This window comes from Emys orbicularis, chromosome 5, assembly GCF_028017835.1.
Source record: "Emys orbicularis isolate rEmyOrb1 chromosome 5, rEmyOrb1.hap1, whole genome shotgun sequence".
Lineage (NCBI taxonomy): Eukaryota > Metazoa > Chordata > Testudines > Emydidae > Emys > Emys orbicularis.
The window spans coordinates 999,369-1,013,543 of NC_088687.1; the positions used below are offsets into that span (position 1 = coordinate 999,369).

Here is a 14,175-nt window from a genome sequence, read left to right on the forward strand (position 1 = left end):
CTTGCCTTGTTTCACTGTTTGCATTTTGCACTCGTGCCTGTCTTACCCACAGGTAGAGGAACTTCATTAAAATATTCCCAAACTGGGTCTCTTTTACGGCCTGCTGCCATTATAGGTTTTCCCTTGTAGTGAGAGAATGGTATGGTAGATCTCAAATCAACTAAGGTTACATTCAGAAAGACCTCAAGTCTTCTGGAATATGCTGCTCAAACAGTTTCACTTTTGTTTCTACTGCCTGTCCCTCCCTTCTCACATTTATCTCCAGACTTCTTGTCCAGATCTATTCTGCCCCCAACAATCTTCTATTCATTGAACTTTTTGAAACTTTGCACTTTTAGAGAGAGGTAAGGGATTGACTCTGTGTACACAAATTTGCAGAGGGACAATAGGGTTGAAGTCTGTTATTTCTCACCTCTATATATTATTTATTTACTTATTTGGTTATTTAAAAACATTTTTGCTCTTAACAAGCATGTTATCTCCGGAGACACAAATCCACAGTGAGAACTGCAAAACTAAGCATCTCTGATGGTACCTTCTAGACTGAGCACTGAGTCCCATTGGGTAGATAGAAAGATTAATCTAAATAATCTATACAGAAGCCCCTGGAACCCCATAAGATTGGGTCCCTAATCCATTTACAAAACTTTTCTTAAACTTTCTTAAACATTACATGAATATATTGTCTCATACTATAGAATTAGAATTTATAATCCCTATTCCATGATGAGATATCTTTGAGTTATCATGTATCTTAATTAAACTATCCTTAGATAGGATTTTTCCTCAAAAAGCATTTTATCAAAAAAATCCAATTTTTTTTATTTTTATTTTTTTTATTTTTATCCACCCTGGTTTGCTATATATTAGGGTTACCATATTTAAAAAATAAAAAAAGAGGACACTCCATGGGCCCTGGCCCCACCCCTTTCCCAACCCCCAGCCCCGCCCCAACTCCGCCCATTCCCCGCCCCTTCCCCAAAGTCCCCGCCCTATCTCCCCCTCCTCCCTCCCAGCCACGCGAAAAGGGCTGCCGGAGCGCTACCGGCTTCACGGTTTGCCGGGCAGCCTCCAGACCCTGCGCCCCCGGCCGGCGCTTCCCCAGCGCAGCTGGAGCCCGGGAGGGGAAGCGCCCAGCTGGGGGCGCAGGGTCTGGAGGCTGCCCGGCAAACCGTGAAGCCGGTAGCGCTCGGGCTTTGGGCAGCCCCCATGCCTCCGGACCCTGCGCCCCCGGCCGGGCACTTCCCCTCCCGGGCTCCGGCTGCTCTGCTCCTCCCCTGACTCTTCGGCTCTGTTTAAGAGCCTAGCTGCCTAAGCGCTCCGGCTTCAGGCAGCCCCCATGCCTCCGGACCCCAGCTGCTGGAGCAGCTGGAGCCCGGGAGGGGAAGTGCCCGGCCAGCAGCGCAGGTTCCGGAGGCAAGGGGGCTGCCTGAAGCCGGAGTGCTCGGGCAGCTCGGCTCTTAAACAGAGCCGAAGAGTCAGGGGAGGAGCAGAGCAGCCGGAGCCCGGGAGGGGAAGTGCCCGGCCGGTATTTTCCCGGACATGTTCGGCTTTTTGGCAATTCCCCCCGGACGGGGGTTTGATTACGAAAAAGCCGGACATGTCCGGGAAAAAACGGACGTATGGTAACCCTATATAGATTCATGGTTATGTACATAAGCATGGTGCACCAAGACACCTGCAGTCCTTGAGCACAGAGCCAGAGAAAGACAGCCCTCCTACAAAAGGAGCACAGTCCCTTGTTCTGCATGTTGCACTGCACCTCCTCCCCCAATTTTAAAAAGTTTGACTTTTTGTAGTCTGAATTAAAAATATTGGCACATGTTTTAAAAAATGAACATGCATTTCTGCATGCATTCAGGTTTCATGTATGTATGCAATTTCCCAGCCTGCATATATGCACTGAGCATTGTGTACACAACTGCAGATGCATTTCTAAAAAATTGGGCCATCATTTAGTTAGCACCACTATGAGAGGGTGATCGGTAGCTGTCTGGATCTCTCCCCCTCCCTCCATTCCCCCCAAAGCATTCACCTTACTTATATGGATCGTCATCCACAAAAACATCCACTTGGGATGGCTCGTAACAGCAGTGGGAGTCAGTTGCACCAGTTCAACCTATCAATTTAAAAAGAAACTATAACAGTATTGCTATTATCAAGTGTTGAGAAATCCTGCGACAGGCCCCAAAAATCATGAGATTGGCTTGAGTCATGATTTTAAGAATCGACAAAGAGTCCTGTGGCACCTTATAGACTAACAGACGTATTGGAGCACAAGCTTTCGTGGGTGAATACCCACTTCGTCAGATGCATGATTTTAAGAATAATTCATTTGAAGTTCATTTTATTTGCTTTCTGGCTTTTGAATCCCTATGGTTAATTTTTTCCAGTTTCTTGGAGATTCTGGTATAGTCACATGACTCCAGGGTCTAAGGCTTCAAAAAAACCCATCAGATATTGCAAGCCTCACAATAAAATGATGGGCATTGGCAACACTAGGACAGAAGCTTCAGTAGAAGTGTGGAGTAGAACTAGCCAGGAATTTATTGTTTTCTGGTAAAAACAATTTTTTTTTTTTTAACAAAAATGAAAGCAAGTACTTTTCTCCTTTTTCTACAATTTTCTCTGAGTTTTTGTTGAAAAAGCAGAAAACACAAAAAATGTGGCCACTCTGACAAAATGTTTGGTTTTACAGAAAAGTTTCACCTGACTGGCCAAATTTTTTATTTTCAAAATTTTGTTGTTTTTAATGAAAACCCGCAAAATGTTTAAAACAGACATTTCCTTCAAAAATTACTAGTTGGGGGGTGGGGGGGGGAGCCATTAAAAAAACAAACCAACAAACATTTTGAACAAATAATGTCAACCAGTCCTAGCTAGGAATGCTAGCCAAGGAGCACTGTTCTGGAGGTGGCTAGAGAGCCAAGGTCCTCAGGCTGTGTAGGGAGTCTGGTATTGTTGATATCCTATGCTATGTTTTGTTGGATTATTTTTGTTTTGTTCATTTTCTCCATACTGTTGTGGGTGCGAAGGACACCTTATTCTCTCCCCACCCTCCGCACTCCCTCCCAATAAAAATCCCACATCTACCCCAACAATAAAATCGAGACAACCTCTTAGCACAGCAGACCACCCTGTTTTGACCAAAGATCTTCATGTCACTTGCAGTGAGGTTAAGATAAAAGCAGGAAGCAGACCTGTAGAAAGGTAAGGATAAAAGAGGTAAAAAAAACCCCAAGGGTGATGTCATGATAGGTGTCTATTATAGACTACCTAACCAGGAAGAAAAGATGAATGAAGCTTTAAAAAAAACAACTAGTAAAATCATCAGTAACACAGGACTTGGCAGTGATGCGGGACTTCAACTACCAAACATGTGTTGGAAAAATAATACAGCAGGGCACAGATTATTCAACAAGTTCTTGGAATACATTGGAGACAATATTTTTTTTTTAATAACAGAAGATGGAGAAAGTGAGTAGGGGAGAGGCTATTCTAGATTTGATTTTGACAAATAGGGAGAAACTAGTTGAGAATTTGAAGGTGGAAGGCAGCTTGGGTGAAAGTGATTATGAAATGACAGAGTTCATGATTCTAAGGAATGGTAGGAGGGAAAAGAGCTGAATAAAGATAATGGATTTCAAGAAGACAAACTTTAGCAAACTCAGAGAATTGATGCATAGGAACCCATGGGAAGGAAGTCTGAAGGGGAAAAGAGTTCAGGAGAGGTAGCGGTTTTTTAAAGAGACGTCAGTAAGGGCTCAAGAGCAAAGTGTATCAATGAGTAGGAAAGATAGGAAGTGTGGTAAGAGACCCCCCAGGCTTAAACAGAGATCTTCAATGACCTGAAACTCAAAAAAAGGGTCATACAAAAAATGGAAACTACGTTAAATTACTCCCTGAGGAGTAGGAGTACTTGTGGCACCTTAGAGACTAACAAATTTATTTGAATATAAAATAAACACAAGCACGTAGGGACAAAATTAGAAAGGCCAAGGCAAAAAACAAGATTAAACTAGCTAGGGGCATAAAGGGTTACAAGAAAACATTTTACAAATATATTAGAAACAAGAGGAAGACCAAGGTTTCTGATACTGTCTTACATGACCGTCTCATAAACAAATTAGAGAAATATAATCCAGCCGAACGTACTATAAAGTGGGATCGCAATGGGTTGGAAAACCATACTCAGAGACAAGTTATCGATGGTTTGCAATTAGGCTGGAAAGACACATTGAATGAGGTCCAGCAGGGATCTGTCCTGGATCTGATGCTCAATTTCTTCATACATGATTTGGATAATGGCATAGAAAGTACAATGACAAAGTTTGCAGACAAAAGTATGAACGCGAAGTACTACGCTTGTGAAGGACTAATTAATTGCACAAATACAAAATGGGAAACAACTGCATAGGAAGGAGTACTGCAGAAAAGGATCTGGGGGGTTATAGTTGATCACAAACTAAATATGGATCATCAGTGTAATACTGTTGCAAAAAGACTAAACATCATTCTGGGATGTATTAGCAGGAGTGTTGTAAGCAAGACACGAGAACTAATACTTCTGCTCTACTCCGCATTGATAAGACCTCAACTGAAGTAGTTGTGTCCAGTTCTGGGTACCACACTTTGGGAAAGATGTGGACAAACTGGAGAAAGGCCAGAGAAGAGCAAAAAATATGATTAAAGATCTAGAAAAAAGTGACCTACAAGGAAAGATTGAAAAAAAAAATGGAGTTGTTTAGTCTGGAGAAGAGGACTGAGTGGGGACACAAGTATGTAAAAGGTTCTTGTAAAGAGGAGGGTGATAAATGGTTCTCCTTAACCCCTGAGGAGAGAACAAGAAGTAATGTGCTTAAATTTGCAGCAAGGGAGGTTTAGGTTGGACATTAGGAAAAACTTCCTAACTATAAGGATATTTAAGCACTGGAATAAATTGCTCAGGGAGGTTGTGGAATCTCTGTCATTGAAGGTTTTTAAGAACAGGTTAGAACGGGTGGGCAAACTACGGCCCACGGCTGGATCCGGCCCGTGGGATTGCCATCCCTGTGGCACCGCAGGCCCTGCGCCGCTCCCGGAAGCGGCCAGCACCATGTCCCTGCGGCCCCTGGGTGGGGGGGGAGGCGGAGCAGAGGGCTCTGTGCGCTGGGCTTGCCTGCAGACACCACCCCCTGCAGCTCCCATTGGCCAGGAATGGGGAACCACGGCCAATGGGAGCTTTGGGGGAGGTACCCGCAGGCAAGGGCAGCGCGCGGAGCCCTCTGCGCCCTCCCCTCTTCCAGGAGTGGTGCCGGCCGCTTCCAGGAGTGGTGCAGGGCCAGGGCAGGAAGGCAGCCTGCCTGAGTCCCACTGCGTGCGGCTGCCACCTTGGAGCCGCTCAAGGTAAGTGGTGCCGGGCAGAGCCCACACCGCACACCCTCCTGCACCCTAACCCCCTGTCCTGACCCCGCTCCCACACTCCGCACCCCCTCCTGCACCCCAACCCCCTGCCCCAGCCCTACATTCAAGGCCCTGCATGCAATTTCCCCACCCACATGTGGCCCTTGGGCCAAAAACTTTGCCCACCCCGGGTTAGAACAAACACTTTTCAGGGATGGTATAGAAGATAATACTTAGTCTTGCCTCAGTGCAAGGGACTGGACTAGATGACCTATTGAGGTCCCTTCCAGTCCGACATTTCTAAGATTCATAGGTGCATAAAAGACACCAGTTCCTCTTTTTAGCAATTTACAGTCTAAATAGGGATGCACAAATAACAAGAGATCATGCTTGGTGTGAGGAAGTTTGGGAGAAGATGGGGAGAGAGAACAAGGAGTAGATATTACAGAGGAATATGTATGTGCTCATGGGCAGAAGATCCTGAATTATGCACTATTTTGTTAGTTGGAATTGGATTTTTTTCAGTGAATCTCTCGTAATTAGTGAAAATAACTTGTATGGTAGATCATCCTACACTGTTCAGAAGAGTCCTCCTTTAAGGAGTAATTTGAGTGAAGGAAATATGATCAACTGGAAACAGTTTGAAACTGAAAACAAAGTTTGAAACTATTCCAAACTTAACGTGCACCACGGAAGAAGGGGTAGCTGTGTGAGGAACAAACAAAGGGAGTAGCCAAGTGTCTGGCTTATACTGAGTGAAGGCAATGAGTGGAAAGAGATAAGATCAGAAATGTAAGCGGAAGCAGAGTATTTTTAGAGCCTTTAAAGCAATGATGAGAAACATGAGGGGAAGGTGTCTTTTGGCAGCAGCATTTGTATGGGCTGAGGCCTTCCATGAGAACTGACCCAAGGTATAGAGAAGTGTTGACACTAAGGCCTGGTCTACACTAACCCCCAAATTCGAACTAAGGTACGCAACTTCAGCTACGTGAATAACGTAGCTGAAGTTGACATACCTTAGTTCGAACTTACCGCGGTTCAGACGCGGTCCACACGCAGCAGGCAGGCTCCCCGTCGACTCCGCGGTACTCCTCTCGCCGAGCTGGAGTACCGCAGTCGACGGCGAGCGCTTCCGGGATCGATTTATCGCGTCCAGACCAGACGCGATAAATCGAACCCAGAACTTCGATTTCCAGCCGCCGAACTAGCGGCTGGGTGTAGACCTGGCCTAAGATTTGAAGTAAGGTTAGATTTTTAGATCTGTAGAGGAAGTAGTAATAGGGTGGGTTTGGGGGGGTGGGGATTATATGCTGGTGTTTGGGGATTGTGTGGATAGTGAAATTGTGAACAAGTAAAAAAAAAAAAAAAAAAAAAAGGAGTGAGAGGGGGAAGAGTTAAGGGAGGTGGGAGAAGATGAGATCAGTTCTGGTGATGTTGGGTTTGCATTGGCAGCAGGACATTCAGGATTGAGATGTTTCGGAATCAGAGATACAAGACAGGTTTTTAAAAAATTCTGAAGTACAATGAAGAGCTTTATAGTTACCAGATTATACTAACATCTCTCATAACACTTTCATTACTAACTCATGTAGTGTACAAGGAGCAGCTACTTGAAGATGGAAGTAGATGCTTTAATTTCCCTCTGGTTGGCATAAAGTTGACTGCTATCTATCTCTTTAAAAATATGGGAGAAGTTGTAGTCTCCCAAAATCTTTTCTCATGGATTCCTAGAGTCACACATGCTGACCTGGTGGCAGTAATTTGACACTCTGTAGCTTCATTTCTTAAATTTAAGAACTATAGCCAAGATGTCCAAAAATAGGATCTTAAAGTTAGGCTTCTGAGTTTATATGAAACTTCCTAAATAAGTTACTTTCAAAAGTGTTGAGCACCGAGCAGCTCCCACTGAAGTCAGTGGGAGCTGCATAGGGTTGCCAGCCCTCCCAGTTTCTCCGGGAGTCTCCATCTCCCGGAGGCTATTGAAGCCAATCCAGGAGATTTTAGGCTGCTAAAAGTCTGGCGGCGCAGTGAGGCTAAGGCAGGCTCCTTGCCTATCCTGGTCCCACACTGCTCCCAGAAGCGGCCAGCATGTCCCTGCTCCCCTGCGGCCCCAGGGTGCGGGGGCAGGAAGACTCTGCAGCTCCCATTGACTGGGAACTGCGGCCAATGGGAGCTGCGGAGTCGGGGCGGGGGCACCATGCGGAGACCGCCTGCCTCTTCCCCCCCCCGCCACCTTCCCCCTGCGGACGCAGGGACATGCAGGCCACTTCCGGAGGCAGCACGGGGCCAGGGCAAGCAGAGAGTCTGCCTTAGCCCTGCTGCGCCGACAACCAGGATCCGCCCGAGGTAAGCACCACCCAGACGGAGCCCATACCCCTCACCCCCTCTTGCACCCCAACCCCCTGCCCCAGGCTCAGCCTGGAGCCCCCTACCACACTCTGAACCCCTCAGCCCACACCCCAACCCCCTGCCCTAGCCTGGTGAAAGCAAGTGAGGGTGGGGGAGAGTGAGCGACAGAGGGAGGGGTGATGAAGTGCATGGGGCGGGGTCTCGAAGATGGGGGCAGGGTGTTTGGGTTTGTGTGATTAAACAGTTGGCAGGGTGTTCAGCATTTTGAAAATAAGATTGGTGACTTGGCTCCTTTATTTAAAAAACTTTGCCTTTTATTAAATGACTCTCTGCCTTTTTTATGCATTGGTTCTGGTATTAACTTTGGCTGCTTCTCTCATTTTGTGGGCTGTATAAATTACAAAACGTATATGCATTCTATCTCCCTGTCTTATTTTTCGTTGTTTTTGTTTGCAGTCCACTCCTTTGCATCTAGCAGCAGGCTACAACAGAGTTCGAATAGTCCAGCTTTTGCTTCAGCATGGTGCTGATGTTCATGCAAAGGACAAGGGGTATGTATATCAGTTTTTAATTCATTCTCTGGTTTCACTAGTTAGTTACCTTTTAAGAATTATTTTTATCATTGTTCTGTTGTATGCTGTAATTCTGTCTGTATCTGAAAATGAGTTCATCTAAAATTGGAGATGAGAATTGGGGCACAGTTGTTTCCAGAATCAAAATTTATTTTTGTGGTAAATAATATTTTGTAAGAGCCCAAGTGAGGATTGAAGTGGGATAGTGTGTTCCTTAGTTATGTAGATCTTCTATTTTATGGATTATTCCTTCATTAAATAAGTGCATTTTAAAATCTATATTGCTTGGTTCATTATGGGTCCGCTGTGTTGTTGGAAATTCTGTGCACAATTTTGAGTGTTCATGGACTTCTGGTATTATTTTGGCAATAAAAAAATTAATGCAAAGTGTTACAGACAAAAGGCATATTCAGTTACGTTTTTCTGCGACCTGATTATCTTGTCAGGTGTATATGTATGGCAGCTCCATGAGATTTGCACGTGCACAAGTGATGAGATAAACAAGCACCTAGTTTCACAGCTATTACCAGCAGTAAAAATCATATGAAGAGAAGAGAGCAGAGCAGTCTTTTCTAAAGTGAATTAACATATTTCATAGATTACTCAAGCTAGTTAAGTCCAAAGCTGACTGCGAAGAGTAACAAAGGGATCTCAAAAAACTGGGTGAGTGGGCAAGAAAATGGCAGATGAAATTCAGTGTTGTTAAGTGCAAAGTAATGCACAGTAGAAAACAAAATCCCAACTATATATATATATATATATATATATATATATATATATATATATATATATATACATACACACACAATATGATGGGATCTAAATTAGCTGTTACCACTGAAGAAAGAGATCTTGGAGTCATTCTGGATAGTTCTCTGAAAACATCTGTGCAATGTGCAGCATCAGTCAAAAAAGCTAGCAAAATGTTAGGAACCATTGGGAAAGGGATAGAAAATAAGAAAAGAAAACATCATATTGTCCCGCCATAAATCCATGGTTCACCCACACCTTGAACATTGCATGCAGTTCTGATTACTCCTTCTCAAATGAAATATATTAGAGTTGGAAAAAGTACGGAGAAGGGCAACAAAAATGATTGGGGGTATGGAAAAGCTTCTGTATAAGGAGAGATTAAGAAAACTGGGCCTTCTTCAGCTTAGAAAAGATGACTGAGTCCTATGATAGAGGTCTGTAATATCACTAATGGTGTGGAGAAAATGAATAGGGAAGTGTTAACTTACACCTTCATGCAGCACAAGAACTAGCGGTCACCCAATGAAATTAATAGGCAACAGATTTAAAACAAACAGACGGAAGTACTGCTTCATACAACACACAGTCACTCTTTGGAACTCGTTGCCAGGGGTGTTGTGAAGGCCAATGATATAAAAAGTTCAAAAAATAATTGTGTAATTTCATGGCGGGTAGGTCCATGAATGGCTATTAGCCAAGATGATCAGGGATGCAACCCTATGCTCTAGGTGTCCCTAAACCTCTGCCTGCTAGAAGCTAGAACCGGACGACAGGGATGTATCACTTGATGATTACCCTGTTCTGTTCATTCCATCTGACACTGGCCACTGTCAGGAGACAGGATATGGGGCTAGATGGGCCATTGTTTCGATCCAGTATGGCCATTCTTATGTTCTTATATGGTAAGTGTGGTAGTTATATAAAATTCTATGGCGGGGCAAGGGGGCGGCACATGATTTTTGTTCTCTTGGTATGTTGAATCTGTAGATTTATTTCCAGAATGGTTCTAAATGATGGTCTGATGGGATTTTTTATTTGTAGTCAAGATCAGCACCCTATTGTTGTAGGTGCTGTATATATACTTAGTAAAAGTCACTCCTGATCCCAAACAGCGTACTTTTATATTTATAGACTTCAGAAAAGAAAAGGAGCTGTCAGGCCATCTTGTCCATCTGTCTGCCAACATGGGAAGTTCTCTGTTAATTATCTAATGTTATCTCCAGTGTTAAATGAGAACTTGAGCCCCCAGGTCTCTTAAATGAAAAGCTCAGTTTACTTTGGGCATGTCTATACTACATTTTAAAACCTGTGGCAGCAAGTCTTAAACCTTGGATCTACAGACTCGGGCTCACACTACAGTGCTAAGAACAGCAGAGTAGACATTGCAGCACGGGCTGGAGCTTGGGCTCTGTAGTCCATCCTGGGCTTCAGAGCCCAAGCCTCAACTTCTGTGCTGCCTTTTTTAGCACCCTAGTGCAAGCCCATAGACCTTGGCTCTGAAACTTGCTGCCATGTGTTTTAAAACTCAGCGTAGACATATACAAAGTCTCTCTAAAACAATTATAAGTTAATTGGAACATTTGGAGATTGATTTGTAGCACTTTCATCTGTATATTTGCTTCTATTTTCTGTCAAAGAAGTTATGAAACTAACTATGGAGCATTGTATATAAAGTTTCAAAATGAATAATGTTCAAGGTGAATATTCTGTATACTTGCATGTGGTGGTAAGCATTTTTTTTAAATAGTGTTACACCATTCCAAACGCTAATCAACTGAGAGAGAATTTCAGGATAAACAGACTTATGAACAATGGTCTGAAGTTAGAATTATCTATTTGAAAAAGGTATTCTAGGCACAAACTAGGTGGCTTGAGAGTTGGTATCAGTAACTTAGGGTAGTATACATTACAGGGATATATTGCATTTATTCCAAAAACAACTATTATAAACATAGGAAATTCAGAGTTGAGTCAAGTTTAAATTTAAAGTAATCTAAACACGTTAAGATATGTTAGGGCACCCAAACAACGTTAACTTTGCCCTTTAATGACACCATGTGATTATGATTGACATATTTTAGTGTTTGTGGACCTAGATTAGATTGAACTGATTTTTATGGACACTTTTCAAAATGGATGCTGTCTCCGATTGTTCTCAGCGAGGACTCAGGCCAAGGGTTCTCCTAGTCAGGGGCGGCTCTATGTTTTTTTCCCGCCCCAAGCACAGCAGTCAGGCAGCCTTCGGCGGCATGCCTGCTGGCGGTCCGCGGTCACGCGGATTCGGCGGTGTTTCTGCAGGTGATCTGCCAGTCCCATGGCTTCGGCATACCCACTGCCGAATTGCCGCTGAAACCGCGGGACCGGCAGACCTCCCGCAGGCACGCCGCCGAAGGCCGCCTGACTGCCGCCCTCACAGTGGCTTGCCGTCCCTGGCACGTGCTTGCTGCGCTGGTGCCTGGAGCCGCCCCTGCTCCTAGTTAAGATGCCCGTCCATTGCGTCCTATTTAGAATGAAGTCAAGCTGCCCCAGGGAAGATAGGAGAGAAAATATGCAGTCAAAAGGCAGATAGGGACACTGAAGAAGAGCAGGTGAATGGGGGCAGTAGCCCTCTTTACTAAGGGCACCTGGTGGTCTCAGTCCTACTGAGAACACTAGAAGATGGCAGGTATTTTGAAAGATAGCAATTTTTTGTGGAATTCTCTGATGTGGAAACTTATATTCTTCAGCCTCTATTTCTCAACTTTCAAATATAAAAAAATAACAATGGAAAATAACTGAGAATTCTAAAAACATTTCTTCAAAAGTAGCTTATGTTGAAGAGTTTAGTGATCTTTAACTACCTGGGAAGTTTGAAGGGTATGCATTGTTCCTCTGTTAAGATAAGTAGGGACAGTGGATGCTATATTTATTAAATAACCTAATTCATATTAATTTAAATTCCTAAATGAATGCTTTTACTTGTAAATTTTCAGAATATTTATTTGATACTCAGAATAAGTGCTGTAATTTTGGAGAGGGTATATTTCATACATAACAAACAGGTTGATCTTCTGCTTTAAGTACAATACTCAACCATATCTGTGGAGCCACAAATGCCATATGAACGTTTGGTCCATCTAGCCCAATGGTCCATCTAACCCAGTATCCTGTCTTCCGACAGTGGCCAATGCCAGGTGCCCCAGAGGGAATGAACCGAACAGGTAATCCTCAAGTGATCCATCCCCTATCTCCCATTACCAGCTTCCGGAAAACAGAGGTTAGGGACAAAATCCCTGCCCATCCTGGCTAATAGTCGTTGATGGAACTATCCTCCATGAATGTATCTAGTTCTTTTTTGAACCCTGTTATAGTCTTGGCTTCACAACATCTTCTGGTAAAGAGTTTCACAGGTTGACTGTGTGTTGTGTGAAGAAGTACTTCCTTTTGTTTGTTTTAAACTTGCTGCCTATTAATTTCATTTGGTGACCCCTAGTTCTTGTGTTATGAGAAGTTCTTGTGTTATGAGAAAGTGTCCCATTTTGGTTTACCTGCACACACAATTCATTTTGTTTTATTGCTTGTCACTTTTGCCCTGCTTTTCAAATTTATGGATTTCTCATTATATATGACCTTTGCTTATAATTAGACCCATGTCATTTGCTTTACCACTTTCATTTTCAAGTGCAGACTCCAGTGACGTTACTGTACAGAAATTCCAATAGCCCTCAAATAGGTGTGAAATTTCTACAAGACTATATGTTTAAGTGTATAACTTACTTCAGAAAAATGCAGCAGTCAGCTCATCCCATAGTCTGGAGTAATTATATCAGTCTGCTGCCTATAATATTTGTACATCTTCATAATACACCTAGCAGCCAGATAACCTTATATGGGGACTTCTCCCTTAACATACCATTTGAAATAACTGTGGTTGTACATAGACCAGAGTACTTGCCTTCACCAAGATTAAAATGTAATGTAGCTTTTTTTCCCTTTCTGGCTGCAAGAAAGATCATTCTGAATGCAATGAGTGCTATTTCTTAACAGTAATATATGGTAGATTAAACACCTATGTTACATTACTCAAAAATGTTTTTAATGCTATTCTTAACCAGTGCATTATTTTGGAAATAAATGTAAATGTATTTGGTTAAGATTCCATTTGATTTTGAAATCTGCTAATTTTACAGCATGAAAATAGTTCAAAAATCTTTGAAAATGCTTCCTAGAGATGTAATTTTATTTTGTTTTATTTAATCTAGCGGACTTGTACCTCTTCATAATGCATGTTCATATGGACATTTTGAAGTCACAGAATTGTTACTTAAGGTAAGTGGAGAAATGGAAGAATACGTAAGCATTGCAATATTGCAAAATTATGGAGAGAGATGGTTACTTCATACAATAGTTAAGGCTGTAGCCTTATTTCTGTTTAAAAAATAAATCCTGATTTTCACACCTATAATAAATTATTTCAGTGGTGTGGGGCTTTGGGGCTTTAGACATACACCTGTACCACTGAATTAAGTATGTGTTTTTCCGCATAATCTCTGCAGCCAAGCATTAGAATTTAATTAACTAGAATTTTTTTGAAGCAAAGGTGTCTTATTAAAAATTAAGTTCATTGCAAATTTCAGATTTTGGTAGATGAAGATAAATCAATAATTTTTCATTCCATTTGAAAATAACTTAACGAGTGTTGAAGTTATTAAAATGAAAATTTTGTGATCTTTGTCATGGTTATTTTTTTTTTTTACTAACATAAACATTTCTTTCCCACTCCTAGCATGGAGCCTGTGTTAATGCTATGGATCTCTGGCAGTTTACCCCCTTACATGAAGCTGCTTCCAAGAATCGTGTAGAAGTCTGCTCTTTGTTGCTTAGTCATGGTGCAGATCCAACACTGGTCAACTGCCATGGCAAGAGTGCTGTCGATATGGCTCCAACACCTGAGCTAAGGGAGAGACTGACTTGTATGTGAAAAAATTATCAACTGTGAAATAATTATTAATATAAACTGACTGACCTTTCAGCCCAGTTCCTTGTTAGTAATGGGAAAATGCAAAACAACAGGATATAGAGGTCTCCATTTCTCACTTCTAAACTTGTAGACATCTATACATGTTCTCCTTCATGAAAC

At 42.7% G+C, this 14,175-nt stretch overlaps 1 protein-coding gene across 1 annotated transcript in view; it reads left to right on the forward strand.

The window, feature by feature from the left end:
- TNKS (tankyrase) overlaps positions 1-14,175 on the forward strand; it is a 296,841-nt gene that overhangs the window by 195,527 nt on the left and 87,139 nt on the right. Inside the window, exons 6-8 of the mRNA XM_065404557.1 lie at positions 8,188-8,282; positions 13,298-13,364; positions 13,822-14,008. Coding sequence (XP_065260629.1) covers positions 8,188-8,282; positions 13,298-13,364; positions 13,822-14,008 — 349 coding nt within the window. The remainder of the gene's footprint in view (positions 1-8,187; positions 8,283-13,297; positions 13,365-13,821; positions 14,009-14,175) is intronic.